Here is a 26,667-nt window from a genome sequence, read left to right on the forward strand (position 1 = left end):
CAAATGTACTGCATGGTAACATCTAAGAGCATTTATTTTTCTGGAAAAAAATTAAATATGATCATGAGAATAGGCATACTTTAACTACAGTCAAAATAATTCATCAAAGCATCCTGCAAGGTTTCAAATCACCCAGTTACTTAAAAGCAAGCTTTACCCAGCTGAACATCTGAAGTACAAAAAAAGATTTAATTGTAAAAGAATAAACCTGAACACATAGTATAGTAATATATCATTTATGCATTCAAAAGTGAAGTACTAAATCATACTTCAGCAGTACAAAACCAAACTGTAATTCATACCCAGCTCGATTTCAGAGGGGAGGAGGCGCCAAACGGAGCTTGAAGCAAAGTATCCAGAAATGTTTGACCGCTTAAATGTGTCAAACACTAGAAATAACCAAAAGGCTTTTAAAAGCATTACAGGTGGCGGTTAATAGGCCCACGTTTCTCCTGGACTTCGAGGTGCTATGGTCAAGCTAAAGCACCTCAACATACTTGTTAGAAGTCTAAACATACTAAAGTTTATAAAATGTTGGTGTTGGGACAGTTGCTAAATGCACAAATCTTATGCTATGATGATCCCGGATTCCAGCCATAGTAACCGCTTTGGATATTCAAAAGGTTCAACTGCAAAGTTGAACATGGGTATTTACAAAATACAACTGCAAGTAACACTAGTGAGCTCAAAATAAACAACAAAAAACTATTGTGCAACAGACTCGAGGAGGAAGAGGTCAGGAGACATACACAGACATTAGGATTTTTCCCAGGGAATTTAATAAGCAACAATCAACCAGATTAAAACGTTTGTAAAATGTCCATCCTGTTTTTTTCTTTAAAACGGCTCCACAAAAGCAAACAGCAACAAACTGGGGGAAAAAGAACATGTTTTTTGAGTAAGACCTACATACGATGAGCTTCATGACTATAAGGTATTTAAAACCGTCTAAGATGTCAGAGATTTGTGTCTGCGTGTGTACATGTGTGTTTAAGAAAGGTCCATAATGAGTCCAGGACAGCTTTAGAGTCAGAGGAGCGTGTACGCAGCGGAGGAACGAGGCAGAGTCCGGCCTGTTCACTACAGTCTTGATTTCCCCTTCAGTGGTTTCCTCTTTACCTGAAACACAGCAAAAGGTTTCAGCACCGTAACATCGATGTAATCATCTGTTGCTTCAAGAATACAACTTTTCCTCGACAGTAGCTCTTTAAACAAATAGATTAACATACAGAAACCATTTTTGCAAACGTCACTATTTATTTAAAATAGCCATGTTACCTGCTTGGTAGAAATATTCTATTTTTTGGGGGAAAAACCTGAATATTTGGTGCCTTCAGACATTAACTGTGTTTATAAACCTCCTGAGCTAAACCAACTCACTGCCAGCCCACTTTTGGGCTCTCCCGGCCTGCCAGAAGGAACCCCCCTCCTTGAAGATTTGGTTTCTCCCTGGTTGTACAGGTCGGACCCATCTGCCTGGCTGTTCTGCTCTTTTGTGGGGGGGCGTCTCTCTCTCTCCTTCCTGATCTCTGGGCTGGACTCCATCTCTATCTCAGCGTCGCCCTCACTGCCCAGGAAGGGGGCGACTAACCCTACAGCTCTCCCTGTCTCCTCTCCTGACTCCCACGTTCTCACTTTTTCATTATCTCTGCTCACAAACAGCCACCTGAAGAGAAGAAAGTTGGCAACTGAAGGCTGATCAGTCTTACGACAGGATAATAAGCCATCAGTGAAACAGGAATTCAAACTGAACAGCACCACTGTCAAGCCTTTTAACTTTGTCTCTTTCCTCCACTCTCACCTCTGCAAGTCGATCTGTCTCTTTGTCCCTTCTTCATTCTGCTGCTGCTGTTTTGACATCTTGATGTTGATGGAGTCTGCTGAGGGGTTGGATTTGGGGTCAGCTGCTCTCTTCCTGCCTCTGCCAGCTCCTCCTGTCGGTGTCACTGGAGCCTCTTTCTCAACCACCACCACCGCGGCGGCGGCGGCAGGAGCAGCTGTTTTAGGAGGGCGGCCGCGTCGTTTGACGGTCGATGCTTCCGTCTCTGCGTCAGGAGTCGCATTCTGACTTGCCTCGTTCTGAGAGATACAATGAGGATAGTAAAGTCAAGATAACCCTTCTTAAAAAGGGACAGTTACTCAAAAAACTAATATATATATTTTTCCTCATACCTGTAGTGCTATATTTATCAATCGACATGTTTCTATTGGTTGCTGAGTGTTGGAGGAATCTGTAGAGATGCGTGCCTTGTCTCGACTATAATGGAATGAAATGGCACTCTGTTTCTGAACAGAAATCTGCACTAAAGATAATCCACAGACTGGCTGTGAGGAGTTAAGGTAGGAACCATTCTCTTTAACCAACCACACTCGTCAACCGTAACACAACACAACAGCTCGCGTGCATTTACCCAGTGAGCTAGCTCAAATACAGCTCAGCCGAGGAGGAAAGCATTATGTTTACATCTCACGCCACAAGCAGAGTATTTGAGCTTGTATTATAGATAAGGCAGGCATCTCGCCAACTCACACCAAAACTATCTTTCTGGATAAAAAGCCCTTAAGTTAAGAGGAAATATGTTTTTTCCAAGCTCACCTTCTTCCCCTCGCTGTTCTTGATGACTGGGTTCTCGTTGTTTTCCTGCGCTGGGCTCTCTGATGACTCAGTGGCAGCATTGTTGTTACTACAAGACATGTTTGAATATTGTTAAAGCCAACATTACTTTGAAATGGTGTGTGTGTGCGTGTGCGTGTGTGTGTGTGTGTGTGTGTGTGTGTGTGTGTGTTTACCTGTTCTTGATGGTGGAGGCGTTCAGTGGGGAGGAGTTGGTGCTGGTGTTGCTGGCTGTGTCTAGGGCAGCTGCTGCTGCTGCTGTTGCTGCTGCTGCGGCAGCGGCGGCGGCGGTGGTGGTGGTGGTGGTGGTCTTGTTGAAGATCCTCCTCCCCGGTACCGTCAGAGGTTTGTTCGCAGCTCCCAACACTGGAGCTACTTTAGGCTGCGTGAAGAACGGAGGAGATTAAGGGTGCCGTTAGTATTATACTGATAAGCATTTGATTTTTTATCAAGGCCCTAAACCTTTTAACTCATTCGATCAGGCATGATGACCAAAGGGTTATACTCATACTGATAATACTAATAATTATATATAGATGTCTCTAAACTAAAGCAAATATTTTTCTCTTACTCAACAATAAATTCAAAAGCAATGTTTAAATGTTTAAATTAAAGTATACACATAACAGAGATGTGGCTCAGTAAATAGGAATGTTCATCGTTTACCTTTCCAGAGAGCAGCATTTGTCTCATCTCTGTCGACAAATACTCCATTTCATTTTTGAACTCCTGTTGAAAGAAATCACGGCAGAAAACTTTGATTAGCATAAACCGGTAAACCACAGAGGTCATGGATGTGGCATATATCTTGAAATGTGCCCATATCCATCCACCATGCAGTGGATGCAAGTCATTTTTAAGAAGACTTTGAAATGTTTCATCTTCAAGAGGAAAGAAAAAGGTTATGTTTTACATGAATCCAATCCTGTGTGTGTGTGTGTGTGTGTGTGTGTGTGTGTGTGTGTGTGTGTGTGTGTGTGTGTGTGTGTGTGTGTGTGTGTGTGTGTGTGTGTGTGTGTGTGTGTGTGTGCGTTTATTGCCTTGTCCTGCACGATGAAGAAGTTGGAGGGTAGGACGGGGTCTTTCGGAGAGTCCAGGTGACATGCAGTGCTCTTGTTGGCGATGACGAAGAGAGCGACGTCACAGACAATATACATCTTCTGTAACCAAGACATCATGAGACACTGTTAGGATTGTAATTAGGTGACTTGCCCCAAAGAGGTCTTAGTTGGGATGAAAAGTAACATTTTTCAAATTAACCCATGGTGAAATGACCGTCTGTCAGAATGATCGTTTCAAATGTTAATCATCATTGGAACCATAACAGAGCTTTGAGAAACACACAGTGAACTCCGTCAAGCATCAACAAAAGTCAGGTTTGTTGTCCTTAAGCACGACACTTGGGTTTGTTTCAGGTCAATGGAAACATGGTGAACAGCACTTTGGAGAGATGTCCGCCTTCAGGACCCAGACTGAAGAGGGTTGCTCGTTTAAAAGTGCTGAAGGAACTTTAAATCTAACATGGGTCTCCAGAACACACAGTAAGAAAAGGTTGTTTGTACCTCATTGGCCTTTGCGTCTTCAGGACACTGTGCGTCCTTCGTCTGCTTGATGTTCTCGACCATCTTCCTTAGGAAAGCATGACTGTTGTTCTCATTCTTGGTCATCAGCACTTCCAGCATGAACCAAAGGCACCTAGGCACATCAGCACAATGAACATCAATGGGCTCAGATTCACTCCTCAAAACCTGGGTCTCTTGAGCGTTGTAAGTCAAGAGTATACACTTTTATATTATTTGTAAAATAAAGATTACAAAAATAAACATTTTCAGCTGTATGATCAGATTTAGTCAATAAAATCTAAAAGAAATGTGTCAACACTCACTCCTTGATATCTTTGAGCTGTTCATATTCCTGAGGTTTTGTGAAGTCTGGGTCGTGTGCCAGCAGGTGGATCATATAGGGGACGACAAACTCAGGAAGAAGGGAGGCAAGTTTTTCTGTGGAAGAGAGAATAACACATTCATTTACCATAATCTTCGGACTATAAGCCGCGCCTTTTTCCCCATTTTTCGACCCTGCCGCTTATATAACGGTGCGGCTAATCTATGGATTTCTACAGCTAACGGCCACTAGGGGACCTCCTAAATCTATGGATTTTAAAGGTTACAGTCCACCACCTTTAACTCTATGGGCTCTATGGCCGCTCCGCGCCCCCCACCTTTAAGCGGCGGGCTCCAGCAGGAAAAGCTGGAGGCCGGAAAAGAGTGAGACAGGTAGCGCGCAAATGTAAAAGTGGAACCGAGAGTGGTACGAGAGACAGAACGAGAGCAAGACAGTTTGTGCAAAGGTGTTAAACGTGCGCTGGGAGCGCACCGTTTAAGTTTGAAAGTTGAAAAGTTTGTGTGTCTGAAACACTATGTGATACAGTACAGTTTACACAGCACAGTGCATGTTCTGTAGCTACTATTGCACTAAATGCTAACACTTGAATACGTTATGCAAATATGCAACTTGTTTGTTGAAATGTTAATAAATGGGAGCTTCCTCAAACAGCCATCTCTTTCCCGACAATCCCCTCTGTGCACAAACCTTTACATATGGTAATTAAACATTAAAACACCTGCGGCTTATAGTCCGAAAATTACGGTACATTAATTCGTTTTGGACTATTTTTTATTTATTTTTTAATTGCAACTTTTACAAAAAGTGCTTTGAGTGAAAAAAGACGAGAAGAAAATTGCTATAATGATGAAAGTCAATGTACAAAATATTGGTATTATCACTATCACTATTAATCGTATTTTAATCGCAATTACTATTTTGGCGTGCAACTATTATGAAAACATAATCGAAATAAAACGATTATTTTTAAAAATTAGTTTTTCAGTTGAATTATACTTAAAGTTCAGGGTAATCAACTGTTAAAAACATAATGTTCAACATTTTTTTTCAATAAATGGATATTTTCTAAGTAAATGGATAATCGTTTTTAATAATCGTGATATCAATTATTGACCCAAATAATCAAGATTCTGATTTTTGCCATAATCGAGCAGCCCTACTACACAGTGAAGAAATGCATGACATGGAGAAGATGGTGTACCGACAAATGAAATACTTTTGCTCCAGGAAAAGCAGCAGACGACAGAAATCCAACATATGTGCAGCCATGAGAAGGCAGTAAATCTTCTCATAAAAGCATGCAGTTCACTTTGTTTTGTAAGCTGGAACAACTGACCCTGAGCGAGTGGGTTTTGTTTCATATACTCTCGGCGGACGGAGATGTTTTTGAGGAGGCACTGTCGGGCGTGGGCGCGGCGCTCCTTCACCGGGTCCTTGGCACACAGGGCGAACACTGCCAGGTACTCCAGAGGCAGAGTCAGTTTGACCAGAGACAGGTGCAACTTCTGGGCGAAGATCTGACGCACCTGGTAGCACTCGTCCTGTACGTGAGAGAGAATAGACTTAAAATAAACAACTCAATCACATTAAAGGAGATTATCACTACTCACTAATGGTAAATAGGGATTCAACAAACATCATTTTCAATCTTCATTAATCCTACAATCTTTCAGTTGGTGATAAATATTGTAAATCTAAAGATAATTGGTTAATAAACAACAGAGAAAGGAAAACCCCCATAAGGAAGATGCTAAAATTCCTTCATGAAAAATCATTTTAAGGTTTAATTGGTTATCAAAATATTTGCACACACATTTTGTTAAGTTGAAGCTCTAAATACGTTTTACTTTCATTCATATAGTTCATTGTGACCTATTCTACTTATATGGAAGTAGTTTATTGTGTTCACATACGGTACATTGTGAAAAGGCATATTGCAATATACACAGACACTTTGAATAGTTATCTGCTACTTTATAATCATAGCTAGGGTTGCTAAATTCCGGGAAACTGATGGAAAGAAAGATGAAAACTTTCCACGGGAGTTAACGGGAATTTATGGGAATAGACTGGGAATTTTCTAAATTGAAGGTTGGCTCTTCATAGGGAACTTAAATATAGTTGGGGAAAGTATATTTTAGCATAATCTTGACTAAAACAAACAGATGCCGGAAATCCGGAAATGTACCGGAAACTTCCCGCCCCTTTGCAAACCCTAATCATAGCTGCTTCTGACAGTGAGACATTGAACACATTAGTATTCAACTTGATCATTTACACCTCCCCTCCTACTGTCACATGTTCAAATCTGTTCTGTTATGGAAAGTAATGTTGGGACTGACGTTGATAACGAGGCCGCAGAGCTGGAACTGTTCAGGTGTGATGATGTCATGATAACAGGGCTCCTGGGCCAACTTCATGATGGCTCCACCGGCGGACAGCCTCAGACGAGACATGTCTGACTTACTGTGAGGAGAAAGAATGAATAGGCAATATGAAATAAAAGACCTGCGCAGTACAACCTGACGCTACTTCAGCTCTTGTGTGACTGAAGCTCCGAGTTACCTGATCTTCTTCTGCTCCGTGAGGTCTCCCTCGCTGACCAGCATGGCTGACAGCAGGCGCAGGGTGGAGTTCGCCGACTTGGATTGGTTGTTTTTCATCCCTAGTAACCAACGCACTAGCAGCTTGATGGCCTGGACCTGGGGAAACAGGAAGAGTGTGAATCCTTTGCAAAGTGAGGTTACTGAATCTAAACTAAATCTTAAAACGTACATGTTTCGACAACAAAACATTTGAATACAATCTGAATAAACACTGATCGTAATTATTGGTTGTTAGCTAATTGGCCGTGACCAGTGACATGATGAATTTTCTTGAGTTTGCACTTTTTAAAAACAAAAAACATGTTTTATACTGTCAACATTCAATTGTTCATGAAAGAAAAGTTTCCAAAAATGTTGGTAAATGCTGTCAATTGTATTTCATAGAAAGGAAACTGTGAAACATCTGAAAAAGCAGGCTGCAATTGGTGCATCTCTAGAACACAATCTATGTTATATCTATGCATTGAGTGAAAATCCAAAATCTAAATTTGACTGGTAGTGAAATGGATGCCACCGATGTCTTACCTTAGCTAGGACTTCAGGTGAAACTTCCTCGTCAGTCGTCCACAGCTTCCCATTCTTGTTTCCCACCGACTGGAGACATAAAGGACACATCACATTAGGACTCTTTTCTTAACTGGGTTCATTTTCATTTAAGTTGTCATTTATTAATCATGTTTCCAAAAATATATAAAAAGATTGCGCACCCTGTCATTCATGAGCAAATCCTTTACAATGAAATTAGCCACGATTGACTTCATCGGTGAAGCAAACTGATCTGGGGCCAGCATGGAGATGTGGCCCAGAGACACGAGGGGCGTGATGAGCTGCTCTGGGACGTCTGCGTTCAGACTGCGTGACAGAGGCTGGGGGGAAGTAACAGTGCAAGTGACAAGAAAAGATGAGTCACAGCGTGAAAAAAAGGACATGAAAATTGTGAACAATGCCAGTAAAAAAAAAAGAAAAAAAGAGATTGTTGTTATTTCTGATACTACGTAAATCCGGGTAATACGTAAGTTGTAAGTTACCTACCTCAAAAATCTGTGCCAGCTGCACTTCCTTGTTGTTAAAGATGGCGTGAATACAGTGCACGGCCTGCTTGGCCTGATGAGGCGTTCCCCGCTTAGCTTTCTGATGCAGGACAGGGATCAGAGTCCTGACAGACACATAACAATAAGCATTAAGAAAACTCACCACGCACGGATTATTCCTCTCAAAAAGTTTTGACCAATGGCCTGGAGATTTAAAAAGCAACAGTATACACATCAATGTCTTGTAATTTACTCTTCAGAGTTGGTTCTTACGATCTTATCTGTTGTAGCTCTGTCTCGATCTTCTGCCCTGTGTTCCTGAATATCTGAATGGCTGCCTCTGCCACTTTTTCATCCTCCATCTTCAAACACTGCAGCAGAGACTCGTAGGTTTCTGCAGAGTGGAACGCTGTGGGGTGGGTGAACGACAGCACCTTGAAGAAGTGAAACAAAGCAACAATCATTGATGTGTTGCACAATTCAACTTTAAAACACTTTAGCTGTAATCTGCATGTTCAACAACCTTTTTACTAGAAATTACATCATTTATCTCTGTATGCTTGGTCCATGCTGTTTACCTTAAGGAGCTCCAGGCCAGAGCGGATAGCTGTATCCGGGGTAACGCCCTCCTCATCGTCATCAGCCGTACCCTCAATGGACTTGTTCAGCAGCTTCACCAGAGCACTAAAGTAAAACACAATTATAACTTATTACAATACATTTTTCCTAAAAACATCCAAATGCGTTCCACGCGAAAAACTGAAGTACTTCAGTGTCTTATAAAGACATGAAAGCAAATATTTAACATGGGAGAAATAGTTGCACTGCCAAACTTAAGCACATAAAAATATTCAGTATGAGTGTTTCCTCTCTGTGTTTTTCCATAAAGCAGAAAGGGTTAAACATGTTCACTGGCTAAGGCCTGCAGGTACACCTTACCACCACTAGGTGTCTCAGTGAATGAGAAAGACTGCTGTAGATGGCATTACACAATGACAGGGAGAACATGTAACTCACTATCTCTGAGATAAGAACTGCTGCTCTGTTGTAAGAGTTCCCCTTTTTGTGTGTACTCAAAAAGAAAGCTGAATCTTTCAAAACTGGATTTAAAAAGGTTTCATCTTTTTCTACTTTTACATTACATGTCACTTATTAGACGCTTTTATCCAAAGCGACTAACATACAGTACTGTGGGCAATCCCCACAGGAGCAATTTGGGGTGAAGTGTCTTGCCCAGGGACACAACGACATGCTGACTGCAGTGGGGTTTGAACCTGTGACCCCCTGATTCGAAGTCCAGCACACCAACCACTGAGCCACAGCCTCTCCAGCCTTCTACTTAAATCAGAATGTACTTTTATTGATTGTATTGGTAATATAATGTACATTTGAACATTTTGTAATAGTTTTGGTCTTTGTGAAACTTTGAGAATAAAACCCCGCTCTTGGTGCTTTGAGGAGTTTGTCTGACCTGATGGCCTCAGAGTCAATGTGGACAGGGGCGATGCGCTCCAGCAGGAACTTCACCATCTCCAGGAAGGGGTTGGTGGGCTGTTTGGGGAACGTCAATTTCCGAGTTATCTCCCTCTGCACAAAGAACAAACACCATTAACAACAACATTCATGGATTTGTGATGATATATCTGCATGGACATTTTACACCAGGGCTAATATTAATAAATTCAGGCAAACCTTGATATATAGTGTCTTTATTTCTAACCCTGGATGTACGCTAAGATTAGTTTAATATTTCATGAATCAAAACAGCAGTGTGGGACATTTCCCAATTCCACAGTATGAAGATATGACTGCTTCTAGTTTTAAATAGAGATGAAATGATCCCTTCTCAGTAACTAACACAATGAAACAATGCCACAAATGAATTGTAAGACCCTTGAAATACCTCAGAAAATAACAATTATTATAACATTACTGTTGTGTTATAATATACCAACTATGGTTATCTCATTCTCTGTTTGTGAGCTTTATTACACGATGAGAGTATGATTGTTCCTCTCACCACACAGATCTCGGCCTGTTTGCAGGAGCAGGTGGGGCTGATGAGCATGTCCAGCTGCACTCTGAGCTTCTCGTCCTCTCCCAGAACCTGGTTGAACTTCTTCATGAAGTCCTGGGCCTTTCCAGCGTCTGGCAGATTCTCTGTGAACAGAAAGAGAAGAAATTGTTTTTCCTGTTAAGTGCAACCATTTCGAAAATCTGAGCGTGTGGACTGAAAGTGTCCTCTATATGTTTGTGCGTACTGGAAATATTCATCAGCTTCCCCATCTGGGCTGAGTTATTGGCCTCCGTCTACCAGGGGGAAAGAGAGGGACAAATGTCATGGATCTGCTTTTCATCAAAAGATATGAAGATGTTTTGAGGGTAAAAGTATGTCAACACACCGCTGGCAGCTTGTGGAGGTCAAGCAGCTCTTTGACGAGGCTTCTCAGCATGTTTTGACACTTCCACATCTCATTCAGAGCCCTGAGAGCAAAGGAAACATCCAGAGGTGTGAGAAACAAGAGGGAGGTGTCAAAAGAACACGACTATAAATAAACTGCCTTTGTGATATGCACATGTTGAACTATTTCTGTTGTTTAAGATACAGGTTTGCTAGCAGTTTAGATGTTTTGTGTCAATAGGGCATCTTAACCATCTTGATTATTTTTTAAATGTTTAGTGTGGTCCATAAATTATCAGAAAATACTACAAATAGTCCATCCAAGTAGAAGATGTCTTTACATGCATAGTTTTGTAAGTACAGAACACAGATATGATCAAATGTAAATTAAATAGAGAAGCAGGTCACTGCCATAAAACAGCATCTTCTGCTATAATAAGTTAACAATTATTTGATTAACAAAACAGTTTCTGGTTATATATTTGAACGGTTGCAATCACTGCAGCCCTAATAGCCAAGATACAATAAAAAGATGCAGGCTAGTCTCATCTGTACAATCTAAACGTGTGTTTTTGTTGAAGATTGTTAATGTTGCAGGTGTACTGACTTGACAGCGTTCGTGTCCAGGCAGGCATACAGGTAGTAAAGACACTTCATCTTCTCCTCTGTGTCAAGACTGTGAGGAACCATGTACTGAGCGAAGATCTTCTCTACTAATAACCTGCAGGAAGGAGGAGAGCTTCGGTGAGTTGTGTGAAAACAGAGAAAATGCCAAACGGAATACATTTGACATACTTATAAACTTGAACGCAGTAATCTCAAAGATCTTTAGTAATATCACTAGTTTTAACCAGGGTTCGAGCTTAAGGACGTCACGTCGTCGAAAAAAATAGTGTCGGGGAGGATAAAGAATTATTTTGGGACGAGAGATGAATGGCGATGAAAATGAAACTGACTGCACGTTTTGTGTAGCACACAGTTATTAAACCTCCTTGTCAACATAAACGCACAAAACATTTAGCAACCCGTGAAACACACACACACACACACACACACACACACACACACACACACACACACACACACACACACACACACACACACACACACACACACACACACACACACACACACACACACACACACACACACACACACACACACACACACACACACACACACACACACACACACACACACACACACACACACACACACACACACACACACACACACACACACACACACACACACACACACACACACACACACTACAGCTGTGCCGCTGGCTGTCAGCCATGTTTTATCGTTACATCACAAAAACGCACAGCAGAACCAGACTCTGGAGCGCCGGCCTCTTTATTTACTTACTCCACTTCATCCCCTATGGGTAATAAAGCTGAGATGAGAACCCTCCATCGTATTTAGTCCTTAGCAATATGCTGCGCCTCTCCCCATGTAGGGGTGGGTACCGAGCCCTGGTATTAAACGGTCCCCGGGCCGGAATTATTAAAGACAGTGGTAACGTTAAGCTCCGAAGTTATCTGACTTTTTATCGGTACTGGAGACATTTAAAAAATATATGTCATATGTAGTATTGCTACATAAACATTATATCGCAGTTTTAGTTTATCCAACTCCGTTTCTAATATGCAATAAGACTACAACATGCGTCTATGATGTATTTTCGAGCTTTCTAATCCAGACGAGATCTCTCTCTCCCGTCTGTGTGCGAGGGGGCGGGGCAGTTTGTAAAGGTCTCCTGACTGTGTTACAGACTGTCCTCCTGGTTAGTGGTTACTCTGGGTTCTGTCTTAAGGACAGAGTGTTGGATTTTTTTGTTAATTGGATGGGACTTGATTGGATTCAATATTAGAGTAATTTTCTCGTTTGTCTGTTTGTTTAAATATATTTGGCCTTTGTTTATGTGATTGACTGATTTACTCAAATAAAAAAGGTTGATGAATTATCATCTAATGATTTGTATGATGTTTTATTTATGTTAAAGCTCACTTTGAATGATTCTAGCTAATGATAATGTAGAAAAACTAATATTTTAAATTTCGGGACGGTCCACATTAATTTCAGGACGGCTAAGATTGTATTTCGGGACGGTTCCGGGAGGATGGTGAAAAAAGTTAGTCGAGAGCCCTGGTTTCAACCAGTCCATTCGTCCTATTTATTATTGTCTGTTCATACAAGTCTCACAAGGTTTCAAATAAATGTATTATTCTACAAACACAAGATGTATCAAGGGCTTATTTTGGTCATGGCAACCCCCACTTAAGTAATGTTCCCATGGCTGTAAAATGTCCAAAACAGCTGTGTTGTCCTTCTCCACATGAAACCATCTGTGTATAAACTCACTTGTCATCAATGCTGTTCTGATAGTAGATGTGCAGCAGTTTGTCTTTGATCCAGCTGATCTTCTGGGCACACTCTTTCCCGGCCTCATGGTGCAGACAGTATTTCTTATAAAGCTGAGCAAGGCCCATCATGCCCTCTTTACGCACACGCCACTATAGTGGGAGGGAGAGGAGGGAGGAAACACAGGGCAGGGAGGACAGAATAAGATGAAGGTGAGGAAATTCAATCAATGAAAAAGCAGCCCAGAGTAAAGGAGACCCTGATCTGTGGTTTACTCTTAGTCATGAGCAAATTCAATCTTGATGATGCCTCCAAGGCGCTCAACCAATGAATAACAGAGCAAATCACCATACTACTATAGATGCTATAACAATCTGAACATGTCATTATAAAGACATTTCCATACATCAGAGCGATGCCTTTCCTACATGCCAACAATAAAGAAATCTTTACTCGTGCGCCATGTTTGTTCATATTTGTCTCACCCTCTTGTCTAATGTCCTCTCTCGTACGAAGCCCAGCAGCTGGTCATTGATTAAGTTGAGGTCTTTCTTTCCAGCGTTGATGATGGTGACAATGACATCATGACGGATGGCCTCCTCCGGGTCATGGGAACGCACCTTCAAATACTCTGATTGGATAATAAGGAGAGGGATATGGAACCACATTTTCATTCGTAGCATGTTGTGAAAGAAAGAGCAGAAGTAGAGGAGAGAGGAAAAGTGAAGAAGACTCCCTGAGACAGAAAACCCTAACCCACCTGTCAAGTCTTTGGCCAGATCCGGGTGGTTCATCAGGCAGTGGCTGGCAAACTTTACACACTCTAGCCTGACTGGAACGTGGATGTCATTAAACCTGGAGAGAAACATCAGTCACACATAGCGAGATCAACTGAACCATGCTCTATCATATTATAAAAGGCCAGTGACGGACTGAGGAAATACAAATGTCACCAGGTAGACTGCTACAGGTCATTTTAAACGCTTTTTCAATATGTGCTGTCAGTTCAGTTATAATGGATGTCTTAACTTTCTCATTTCAGTGCTGTACAGACGTGCCCCACATCAACTGCATGATAATAGTTTAGATTAGATCACAATCAGAAACCGGTGTATTGCAAAGTAGGTTAACACATACGAGGAATGTGTGTCTGTGTTTTTGGTGCCTACATTTCTGTGTACTATCTCATGATCTCTACAACCACCAGTCTCAAGAATCCACAGCGGGAAACTTTTAGTCTGTCCTGTGTGTGTGTGTGTGTGTGTGTGTGTGTGTGTGTGTGTGTGTGTGTGTGTGTGTGTGTGTGTAACTCACCGTCCTAAGAAGCACTGCCACAGCGGTCTGTTCTGTGACGCTAGCTCTGAGTCTTTGGCTCCAAACAGCTTAGCCAGCAACCGTACAACAGCGAGACGCTCCTCACCATCATTACTCTGCAAACGCAAAACACATGTTAAACACAGTTGCATTTTCAGGGTCTTTTTTAGACTAATAGTTACTCAATTTCTGTCCTGCTCACTCTCTTACTGCAAACACTGCGACAAACTGTCAACCATCCTATCTTAACAAAACAAAGTTTCATCAATTCTTTCTGTGACCTAAGGGGAAATTATAATTTTGTAGGGGGCGACAATATGTTTGTGTGTGTGTGTGTGTGTGTGTGTGTGTGTGTGTGTGTGTGTGTGTGTGTGTGTGTGTGTGTGTGTGTGTGTGTGTGTGTGTGTGTGTGTGTGTGTGTGTGTGTGTGTGTGTGTGTGTGTGTGTGTGTGTGTGTGTGTGTGTGTGTGTGTGTGTGTGTGTGTGTGTGTGTGTGTGTGTGTGTGTGTGTGTGTGTGTGTGTGTGTGTGTGTGTGTGTGTTAACCTTAAGTTTGAATTCCAGCTGTGGCATGACAGAGGTAAGCAGCATCGGGTCGATGGCAAAAAGTTCCTGGATGAGGTCAAAGACGTGCTCCGACAGGTCGCTGACTGATGACTTGCCCATGACTAAAACCTGATTGAAGAACTGAGAAAGGAAAAAGTACTGTGAGATAAACACCTTAAAACAATATCAGCTGTAGAAACAGACAACATTTTAAGTACAAATGAGGACGTAAGCATAAAAACAAAATCACAGTTTCACTAACAGAAAACAAATAAGGCTCCTCCTCACGTTTGCGATGCATGTCTCGATGGTCTGAACTGTCCTCTTCAGCAGAGTCTTAGCAAGGTCGTACGCTTGTTTGTTTAGATTCTGTTTGAAGGAAAGTTAAACATGGATTAGTATATTAAATTGTCGTAGAACATCTTACCCAAACATTCACTGATACACAGACCACCAGCTTGAGCAATATAATTTAAGCAGACAGCAACGGATTATAAAAGGCTAAAAAAACCTTCATGTTCCAAAAAGACACCACTTATGTCTTTGTGAATAAGTCTGCAACTAACAATCGTTTCATCGTTGATCGACCAATGGTTTATTCCACTAATCATTGCAGCTCCATTTCGAACTGCATAATACAAAAGGATGTGTTGGTCCCACCTTGTGAGCAGGAATGAGGTTAATGAGCATGGTGTCCAGCAGCTCCTGTGTGACTCCGTCGCCCTCCATGATGATGGAGCTCATCAGGTCTATCATGTGCATCTGCACCTTCTGGTTATGGCTGTTACTGTGGAGGAAGAGTTGAAAATGTAAGAAAACTGAAACAATATTTAATCAAAAACAATGAGCGATTACTCATTTGAACCCCCTCTACACCTGGGGTTATAATGGGTTGTCATGGTAACTAGGTGTATACTTTTCAGCATGCGTTCTCTAGGTAATCAAAACATGTTAAAAGGAAAATAAAAATGGAGCTTAGGTGACAGACTTAAGGGCTACTAGCTGGACTGTGCCGGAATTAAAGAAGACTCTCATGAAAAGTGATTGTAAGGAATGCAGTTTAAACATTGTAAATGTATAAGATGGAGAGATTGTAAACAGTAGGACACAGCAGCAGATAACAAGGGCCTTACTTGATGACAGAGAAGAGTGATTTGAAAAGCTGGATGAAGATCTCGTTGCAGTCCTCCAGTTCGAAACATATGTTGTACGACTTCACCCACGCCAGGTTCTAGAGAAAAGCATAACAGACATTTGTTATTCCAGCCCCTGAACCACAATGAACAAAATAAAAGTGAAGCTCCTTGTTGTTTCTACCACTTAAGTTCCTTACCTCCAGCAGGTAGAAGTATCTGTTGAACTGAGGGCTCTTAGTGTCCTCCAGGCCCTTTAGCTGTCTGGTGATGAACAGGAAAATGTCCTGGAGACAAGACAGGACAACATATAAATATATATGTTAAATATACGACAGTAGCAGCGGCATACCATCTTAGCACCAGAGAAGCTAGGAGGGAGCTTGAGGTGCGTGTCAACAATAAACGTCTGGAGGTCCAGCAAGCCCCGAAGTACCTCGGTGTGCGTCTGGATCGGACACTGTCATTCAAACAACACCTTGAAGAAGTCAAGGCCAAGGTAACATCAAGGGTCGCGCTGATCCGCCGCCTCGCTGGAACAACCTGGGGAGCCTGCGCTAAGACGCTGCGAATATCGACCCAAGCCCTGGTCTTCTCTGCAGCGGAATACTGCGCCCCAGCCTGGAGCAGAAGCCTTCACGTAAGTAAGGTTGACGTGGTCATCAACAACGCCCTCAGGATTATAACTGGATGCTTGAAGCCTACCCCTGTGTCCCTCTTGCCAGTCCTCGCGGGAATAGCTCCGGCCGGCCTCCGACAGGAGGCTGCCACCCTCGCCCTGGCCAGGAAAGCCCAAAAGCATGACTGGCACATCCTGCATAACACGACAACGAGAGCAGCGCCCCTAAGTAGGCTCAAGTCCCCTTCAACAAGGCAGCACAAGAGATTCTCAATTCCACCTCTGAGATGCATGGTTGGCGGCTGCTTGGAAGCAGGAGTGGGAGCTAGCCGGGCCCTCCCGCATCCATCGCTACATCTGGGACCCAGGAGATGGCGCCATAGGAGGAGACGACCTACCACGCCGGCAATGGACCACACTAAACTGCCTACGAACTGGGGTCGGTCGCTTTAAAACATCAATGAAGAAGTGGGGCCTGGCAGTTTTGCATGCGAGTGCGGTGACCCTGAACAGACTGCCAAACATATAATAACCACCTGCCCTTTATATAGACCACCCTCGGAAGCCAGCCTCTTCGACTTAGGACCAGAGATGCGGGCATGGTTACACGACACCGAGTTGGACCTCTGACGTTACACGAAAGAAGAAGAAGATATAAATATAAATAAATATTCAAGTGTGCACATTAGTTATTTTCCCTGTCCTCTCTGGTGTGATTCACTGCCTGTAGGAGCCACAGGGGGTAATGCAAGCAGGTACAGTTGTCAAACATAGATACTTGGCAAACAAAGCTCAAAAAGTTTGACCTCACATTAAAGAACAACTTGCAGGTTTTTTTTTTTTTACTACATTCATGCTTAACCTTGCCTGAAAATTACAATTAAAGAAGTGAATGCTAATGATATGTTTTACGAGACATAAGGGCAGGAATTCAGAGGGAAAGGAGCCGTTTTGAGCTCTGCTACTAAAAACGGCTTTTTTTTTAACGTCAAACGCGTCATATTACGTCACATAGGGGAGCAACTTTCTCGGACTCCTTCTCTGCCCAATCCGCGGTAGTAGTTTGTAGTTGGTTTGAGCGGTTGTGATTTAGTGAGCTGGTATTTTCTCGGTAATTTTACATTGCATTTCACCATTTGTAATCATGGTGAGCTGGAGACAAACTCCAGCCTGTAAGGACATCGAGTCCACAGTTTCCCTAACAGGAAAAGGATCGGAGCTAGCTTTCATTCCTGGGTGCGAGGTGCATCCACCTCCCTGCAGCACATACTCTCCACAGCTGAGGCCTATCAAATAAAAAGTTTATCAGGAAACCGTATTACATCTCTCTGCCCCCCCTTCGCTGCTCTCTCTCCCCTCCAGTACACAGCACGTAGTGTGGAGTTGCATTAGGTAACGCGAGATGCGGCTGATACTTGCGCATTAGTTATGGATCAGTATCAACAGTCCTGCCAGTAACGTTACTATATTATCAATACTGCTTTAGTCATTTTTCATGGGATTGAGGATGAGCCAGGACGAATTGAAGACTCTTTCCCAGACATATCATATAAAATGATACATTTAATAGAATTACTTTTTATTTTATTTTATTTTGCACATGTTCTTGATATTCAACTACAGCTCCTATTACCTGCACAGCTGTCATTTCAATTGTTTTGAGTTTCAGCAAAACAGAAAAGCTTGGTGTGTTTTTATTTTGAAACAGGGGCTTGATAAAGGATAACAAGCACTTGTCTAGGATCAGCTCCTAACCTTGAGTTTGTCGTGGGAGGTGTAGGGGGCCTCGGGAGCATAGATCCTGAAGATGTCAGCCAGACAGCAGGCCACCAGCAGCCTCACATCTTTGTTGGGATTCCTGAGGAAGAACTCTGAGGCGAGGTGGAGCGCCAGGCCGAGATACTGCGCCTTCTCCTCCTCAGAGTCTTGGTCCATGTCCATGTAGGTCTTCACCACCATCTGTGAGACAGAGTGACAAGAGAGGTGGGTGAGAAAGGAACATTTTGGGGAAGCCTTATTACAATTATTTAACGTAATGTTAAGAACTGCATGGTTTGCCCTAGTGCAATTATCATTAACTGGGCATATCTGTAAAGGAGACACTCGTGGGTATCCATAGAACCCATTTTCATTTTAAACGTTGCCTTCCCAAGAAGCATGAAGTTGTTAGTACAAATAGATTTTGGAGGCTTTGCATTTCATATGATAACAGTACCTTTACTTAAGCTTTAAAAAAGCAAGCCCAATACAGCCCAAGCAATACAATAAAATGGTCTGCAATCGTTAGTTCATCTACAGCACAAAATATCAACAGCAGCCCTTTAATGTGTGGTGATTGTACTTGCAATGCTACTGGGGTTACTTTATAAATATATTTAGCATATTTCAGCTGATTCTGCTGTTCAGATGACACCAGCTGGGCCAAAAAGACTTTCCCCATAAGCAATATAGAAGAATTAACAGCTGCCAAATGAAAGATGCACTTTTATGAGCTTCCAAACTACCCTTAATCGATACATGTGTGTATCCATGGTTTAAACAGGGCAAACTATTATTTTATTTCGACAGTGATGTAACTGGGTCAAAATAGCAAAGAAAATCAATAAAGTTGGCTACAAATTATAAACATAAGCATTACAATGCATACAAGCTTCAGCAATGATCCAGATAACCCCATTGCCTTCTAAGTTACAAATACCCTGGTCTGTCAGAGCTTGTTTGCTAGAATCGGCTGCATTCAGTTTTATATGAAGAAACCAGAGCAGAGAGACACGACCCTACAGCTTTTGCGCGTCCAGAACAATCAAAACGGAGAGCTAAAGAGCCTAAAGCAACGTAGAGCTTTGAAGAACAAACAACCCTTATATAATTAGCTCATTGAAATCACAATAAGTTTGAGACATTCCAACACTTTTAAAGCACATAGCTTGGGAAAAACATTTCTTTCCCAGTGCTGCTTAGGGGGCTTGACTTCTAATTTCAACTTGTCCGTTTTGATTAGTTCAAGGCGAAACAAATAAGGCCCAAGGTTAAAATGACAGGACACAATATCCATTATTGAAATTGTTAAACATAAGCTCTTGTGTCTCAAGAGGTTATATGCACACATCAATGTCAAACATCTCAGTTTAAGATATTGATACTAGGACTACCACTTCCTCTAGCAGAGCAATGAGTGAGTGTGTGTCTGAAAGAGGAGCACAGCAGAGCAGTGGCGCTCTCTATACAGCCAGGCAGTGAGCCGGGGTGGGGGATGGGCCAACCGCTCCAGCAGACTGAAGAGAGAGTGCCACACTCACTCCTACAAACACACACACTCCAACCAACCGTCGGCTGCTCTCAGCTAAAACAGTCACAACCCAGCCGGTGAAAGCTCTCCACAGAGACGAGTGTGTGGGGCGGTTGAGCCGTGGAGTGTATGTTTCTCTGCGCCTTAAATGTATTGTTGTTTTTTTGTCTCTGTCTAAAAATATATATGTGGCATGTTTATCAAATGATTGCAAAGTCTGAGACTCCACACAGTTGTTGTGTTATCTGTATAATGATTATCTTACATTAAGCTGCAATTCAACCCTTCAATTCATGCAAGCAGCTTATATAACATCTAATAAACTGTAACAACCATTTTTATCTTCATGAGTCATCATGTCCTCTGTGACCACCCCCCTACATCAGGGCTGCAGCTAACAATTATTTTCAATATTGATCAATTGACCAAACAATTACTCGGTTCATCAGTCTATTTAATTTCAGAAAAAGTGTGAGCATATCTTTAAATGTCAGAAATAGTAAACATGTCCACCCTAAATTGTCAAAGCCCAAGTCGACGTGTTGAAATAAACAGCCTTTTCTGCCAGTTTTGCATGGAAAAAGTACTAGTGGGTAGTGGACTTATAGTTGCAGCTCTACCCTTCATCTCATTCAAACAAGTCAGCCAAGATATTAAACCCTTCAGCTGTATCCAAACAGACAACACACACACACACCCAAGTCTTTCATTCACGTCTATTTAGTGAGCACTATGGAATATGCAGTAGCTGGATTCTACACACTGGACGAGTCAAACAAGCAGGATACTCTCCTGGTACTTTAGTATGGATAAGAAATAGTACAACCATCCTGTTCACCTGGCAGCAATCAACACCACAGGGGAAACCTTGTTACCAAACGTTTTTTTTTATACATTTTTTTAACTAAACAATGGAAGAACTTCGTTGTAGCTTTACAGTAAATCATACAAGTTGTTGGCAAGACTCCAGACAGCTGCAACTTCAAATATGCATACAAACGGGCGGGATTTATCTTGTCATCTTACTTTGAGCAAGAGGAAGGGTATTTACAAAGTGTTGAACTATTACTGTAGCTTGGGAACAAAAGCAGATGATTTTTCCTCGAAGGAATAAAGGTTATTTCACTAGTAAACAATCCGTTTAAGCTTTCTGTTCCTTCACAAAGGGCTTTTCTTTGATAAATCAAAGAGTACCCCCCCCCATCTTCTTTCTCCCCACCTTAAAGACAACTTGTGCCCACCTATTATCAAACAACAAATCATCTTCGACAATGAGATAGTTACCCTGAAAACGTTACACGAGGATGTATATTAGTTAAATCGACACTAGTGTATACTGAAATCTGTTTTGCACCATAGCAACATATATACAAACTACAAAGCAAATATTCAACTTTCAGTTAGAAGAAACAACAATGAACATATATTGACTGTAATAAAATACATGCACACCAAAACATGTTTTCAAAAATGTAGTTTTTTTAGATACAAAAAGTGCTTTCATGAATATATTGTAGTAAACCCTTTTGCAATACTCATGTAAACACCTTATATGCTCCTTTTGTTGCAAACTGACATGAGTAATCATTTCTATGGTGGAACTCACTACAAATGGTAGCCAATCAGGTGCAACAACTCCTCCTTTTTAACGTTCCACATGCATTTGACCAAACTACAGAATAACTTGCGATATCGGCTGAATGTAGATGAAGTGACTTTAAAACTGCGAATAAGCTCTCTGCTTGCTTAATGCTCTGCTGGCAATACAACATGAGTCATGAATCCCTTTCTGAAGTTGCTAATTGGAAATGTAATTAGTAATTATTTCCAAAGCACAGCAGTATACGGCAGAGTAAATAGATCTGTAAACATTTGTCTTGCACAGGCAACAACCTGCCATTCAGCAGATGTGTCCTGCTTGTAGGGATGGGTATCGTTAGGATTTTATCGATACCGGTACCTGTACCGGTACTGCTTATCGGTATCGGTATTTTTCGATACTCTTATCGATACTTTTCAATAATTTGGTTTTATTAACACTAGCAGTATCGCTAGCACCGTTTAAGATTCAATGAGTGTCTCGTTTGCAAATGCTTCATTAAGTTGCTTGTGTTACCCCCTTTACAAGCAACTAATTGAGTACATAGATTGCACCTTGCACTATCGCCACTTCATTTTTTAAAAGTGCATCCAGACCTTCGATCGCTTCGCTCTGTCCGCCATGCCTGCGGGAGTCTCACAACAATAATAAGAGCGCTGTTGAGAGAGATTAGGAGTGGCATTTACAGTGGCCAATCAGAGGGGTCTCAAACCGGATACATCACACGGGATGAGGGTTCCCAACCAACCAGAATGGTTTAAAGTTAAACTAAGGAAGTAGACGTAACAGATATACCGATAGCAGCACCGTTTGTCCAGCGGCTTAACGGTATACCGATACCGTCCAATCAGGTACCGGTATTGACTTAGTACCGGTTCTCGGTACCCATCCCTACCTGCTTGTCAACGGGATGTGTGCTTTATGGTCACAATGCTACTTTATAAACACCTCTAGGATGTCAGGAAACCAGTCTAGTAGTAAACAATCTAACTTGATTAAGAAGAGTCACAAGATCCCTGTAAACACTGAAGCACAGTTGTCAACTTTATACTGCTGAAGGTTTGAAGTGTGGGGGAGGCTGAGGGGAAGATATCAGGATGCATTGAAACAGGGTTTAGCACCCATGTTTTAATTGGCTATAATAAATATGTTTAAAACTACTGCATCAATTCTAAACTTGAAAATGAGAATTATTGCCTTAATCTTAACTGGTGAACATAATGAAGCATTAAGCCGCTAAAGCCAGAGCCAGATATTTCTCTCAGGTGTTGACTGAGCCAGAAACTGATCTCAGGTTTCCCTCACCTTCCAAAGTAAAAAAACAGCAAACACCATTGAAGCATTTTAATGTTCATTTTCAAGCTCCTTCCATTTGTAGTAAAGTTAAGAAGTATATAATGTTAATTGCACTATTAGATCACATCAAACTGTGGTATCAACAATCAGGAGAGCAACCCAGAGTAGGGAGACGTATTAAAATAACAAATAATAAAAGGTGTCGTGTTTTGTTTCACCAGTTTATAAATAGACTAACAATTTATACTGTCGAGATGTCAAGCAGATACAAGCACTTTATTCAAAATCTAAACACTTTTCAAAACGTAACAAACACGGAGAGCTAAAAAGCTAGAAGTGAGAGCAAATTTGACTAAACTCCAAATGCAACGATTCCAATATCTCAAATGAATAGGTCAGTAGTTTTATTACTGCTACCGGGAAGTGCCCAGAACTAAAATATCCATGAATCAAGATAAATATACGCAAGTATACATTGAATAATGTGACCTTTCTTTGAAAAGGGAATGCAAACACGAGTGAATGTGTTGTTCCCTTGCAGTAAAAACCGCTTCAGTATGCAATGTTAGCTTTTCTTAAGTTGATATTTTTGGGATAAGCCCATTTTTGCAGTCGAACAAAATGAAATGCTGATAAACTTCTGAGAATGTAATGCTACTGAACAACAATAATTCATGTCACAGAAGTTCGACAATCACAATCATATTCTAGAAGCGATATTGAGTGTTGTTATCAATCTGAGAGAACTAAACAACACCACAGAAGATTTGGAAAACGGCCTACCGTACAAGACAAATGTCTTCTTATGACTTAATGTACAGTAGTATACAAAGTTAAGAAGGATTGGCATTTTGCCAGGGACTGGACACAGATACATGGGATAAGGACTTGCAGAAAATGAATCTTGACAGGATGAAACCACACACACACATACATACATACCTTTAAACGTTTGACCACCTCATCGTTGCTGATTTTGTCCGTAATATCCTTCACTCCGGGGGGGTATATGATCTTCCCGTCCACCGCCGGTTTCTGCTGTTGCGGGAACTCCATGCTTGTTGATGTCTGGTCCACACGGTCTTCTACTGGCCTCTATGGGTCAGAAAACAAAAGTTCAGCACCACCATGCTACCGCACTTACAAAAACCTTGTTTTAAGCATCATTCTCATTTGCCAAGTCTGGAATTTACTCGCCGAATTAGTCAAACCGCACCTGTGTACTAAACGATATTATAATCCAGAATACTTTTCAGAGAGAAAGCCAACATTAAACCATCTGCCTGCATAGTATTAGCTCGCATGCTAAAACAACCCAGCTAAACATCAGCTCCATATTCCCAGTACATTTCTCATCAAACACTGTATCGCTAGAGAAACAAGCAGTGCTGCTATTCCGGTAAGCTTACAGCCATTTGAATCGCTAATTGTGTGGAAAGCCAGTTTGAAAACAACAAAGCAGCAGCAAATGTATCTTTACTGTCATACAGGTTATCAAATTAGCCAGCTAGCCAGTTGCAGTGCAAACATCATTGGCTAGCCGCTAGCATTTTGCGGGAAGGAAGTAATAATGCTAGCAGCGAACGGCTAATACACGTTAGCCGTGCTAGCTAACTGGTTAGCCTACTTTGCTAGCGTAGGCCGCAAACTATGGAGGTACCCATCACATCTCCAGCTACATACAATCACAGAGGAAGTAAAGTATCCTATCACCTCTGCCTCAAATAGCCATGCCCGTGTTCAGTTCGTGCGGTTTAAAACAAATGCAACTACTTTGTGAAGTTTTAAAATCAAGCTAATTTACTTGTTTCTGTCTTTTTTCAACTTCAACGCATCGCTCCGTTCTGCCGCTAGTTTACAGGCGAAGCAGGGCTGCTACCGTCGCCCTGAGCCCTCCTCTCTCACACCAACTTGCACCCACAGAGGATTTTTAACATCCTAACAAATGCAAAATGAATCTATTTTCAAATATACTCCTACGACTAAAACAGCAGCACATTTGTCAAGCATTTCCTCGTTTGTATTTACCTCTCAAGTGGGCCGTTTTAATTCATTAGTCTGACACAGGTTGGTTTTAGTTTTCGGCACAAAGCTCTCTGTCCGTTCAGTCAGTGGTGTCTGTGAGGCTGGGTGCACAGCGCCCCCTCGGTCTCACTGCGGCACTGCAGCTCCACATACATGGCGGGAGTCAGAAACAAACAACTCGCACACTCTAATCACTTTCTGTCTTTCACTGTATCGTTGCCAATGTTTTCATATGTGCTGACCAGAGCCCTAAAGAGAAATCTCTCTAGGGCTCTGGTGCTGACCCAACATGTCTGCCCTTCACACCAACATGTGGTTGGGCTTTACAATTATATGTATGCACATAATGCAAAACAAATTACACCGCCTAATAGATGTATGATTTTGTGATGTATTTCCAAGAATTTTGACATTACAGTATAACAAATAAGCAAATAATTAGGATTATTCTCAAAATAAATTAAATGTATAATTACAATAAATACACATGATTGGGTTTACTTAATTAAAGAGACAAAACTACGAACATTAACTCAGATAAGGCTTCATTTGTGTCTCACATTGTTATGAGCACCACCAATACTACTTTTACTTTAATTACTTTTGGCATTAACACCTTAGCAAATTAACTTTCACTATTACACAATTAATTGTGAAAACAATGACACCTGGTGGTGAACTGGTATAACAAATACAATGTAATCGTTGCAGCACCATCTGACATTAAGTAATGTTTCGTTTGTTTGACCACTTTACAATTAAATAGTTTCACATAAGTACTTATTATACTTCACATTTTTCTCAATAGTTCTGTACCAGTGGCGGTTCTAGTGGCCCCCCAATTTGACTGGGGGGGGGGGGGGGGGGGGGACAGGCTGGGGCCAGTTCTTTTCTGAGGGGGGCGCAATAAATGCAGGACGAAAAAGACCAAGAAAGTATGAAGTAATTGTGCATAAGAAAACAATGCAATACAGTTATTGGTATTTGTTTCATTACACATTATTATATGCTTAACTTTACCCTTTGTGTGCTGTTTGGGTCTGTGGGACCCATTTTCAGTGTTTACTACAAGAAAATGTATGCAATTTAATAATTTTAACCTGCTTTATTTGGGGGGTCTGGGGGCATACACCTCCGAAGTTAAATGTATCAATCTGGTGCACTTTGAGCACAAAATAAATATATGCAGCTCTCCACACTCATATGAAACGGAGCTGCATACTTTTCAATAATCCCAAAATGATCTCAACCAATAACAAATAATTTTTTTTTTTTGTGACATTGTTTTTTTGTTGTTGTTTTTTTGCCCTCACAAAAGGGACCCACACAGATACAAATTATATAGACAATATAGAAAAAGAAAAGACAAAGAAAGAAAAAATATAGGGAATCCCTTTCCCATGCCACCCCGTCCCCCCCTCTTCCCACCCATCTTGCCATTTCACAGAAAATCCAACCTGATGTTTTTTAGCAATCGTCTGAGCTCATCTATATATTATAGCATAACAATTTATAGCATAACAATTTATCCACATAAAATAAATTCATACCTTTTTTTTTCCACATACCATTTCATCTGTTTAAGCTGAATTGCGATTAACTCCTAATAATCTACAATTACACCAAGGTGTGCGTATATGTACAATCATCATTTACATGAATGATATTACCCGATCAGCAGCTCTTTGAATAGGCTCTAATGTTTCCCCCTTAGCCTTATTAGCAGAAGCGAGGCATGTTACGCCATGCGTAGCCTATGTGTGCGTCAAGTGCAATAAATATATATATGCAAGTTGCAACACCCAAACAGTAAAACTCTGCCCCTCATGTGTTGAGGCTTGCATGATTAGGATATGTTGTGTAGATTCTGCCAGAAGGAAAATCACGGTCAAACTCCTTATGAAGCGGTGAGGTGCCGCTCC

The 26,667-nt window shown here is 41.5% G+C and overlaps 1 protein-coding gene across 4 annotated transcripts; it reads right to left on the reverse strand.

Annotated features, from left to right (window-relative positions):
- Positions 1-9: 9 nt before the first annotated feature.
- pds5a (PDS5 cohesin associated factor A) lies at positions 10-24,908 on the reverse strand. Of its 4 annotated transcripts, none has more exons than XM_079672644.1 (34): positions 24,749-24,908; positions 23,663-23,815; positions 18,291-18,494; positions 16,117-16,203; positions 15,917-16,014; positions 15,444-15,570; positions 15,072-15,152; positions 14,784-14,924; positions 14,239-14,354; positions 13,685-13,779; positions 13,410-13,555; positions 12,925-13,076; positions 11,165-11,278; positions 10,559-10,640; positions 10,418-10,466; positions 10,177-10,316; positions 9,628-9,743; positions 8,735-8,840; positions 8,430-8,590; positions 8,158-8,281; positions 7,833-7,991; positions 7,651-7,719; positions 7,085-7,221; positions 6,862-6,985; positions 5,856-6,060; positions 4,500-4,614; positions 4,177-4,309; positions 3,655-3,774; positions 3,281-3,343; positions 2,791-2,996; positions 2,597-2,684; positions 1,802-2,079; positions 1,381-1,666; positions 10-1,119 (listed from the first exon to the last, which is right to left on the reverse strand). In XM_079672644.1, the coding sequence occupies exons 2-34, from the start codon at positions 23,774-23,776 to the stop codon at positions 1,081-1,083; spliced, it is 4,275 nt and encodes a 1,424-aa protein (XP_079528770.1). In that variant the 5' UTR covers positions 23,777-23,815; positions 24,749-24,908; the 3' UTR covers positions 10-1,080. The 4 variants fall into 4 exon arrangements, with proteins under 4 accessions (XP_079528770.1, XP_079528771.1, XP_079528772.1 ...); XM_079672645.1 differs by lacking the exon at positions 24,749-24,908 and adding an exon at positions 24,525-24,672; XM_079672646.1 differs by lacking the exon at positions 24,749-24,908 and adding an exon at positions 24,434-24,571.
- Between the last annotated feature and the right edge of the window lie 1,759 nt (positions 24,909-26,667).

This window comes from Notothenia rossii (assembly GCF_949606895.1).
Source record: "Notothenia rossii genome assembly, chromosome: 1".
Classification (NCBI taxonomy): Eukaryota; Metazoa; Chordata; class Actinopteri; order Perciformes; family Nototheniidae; genus Notothenia; species Notothenia rossii.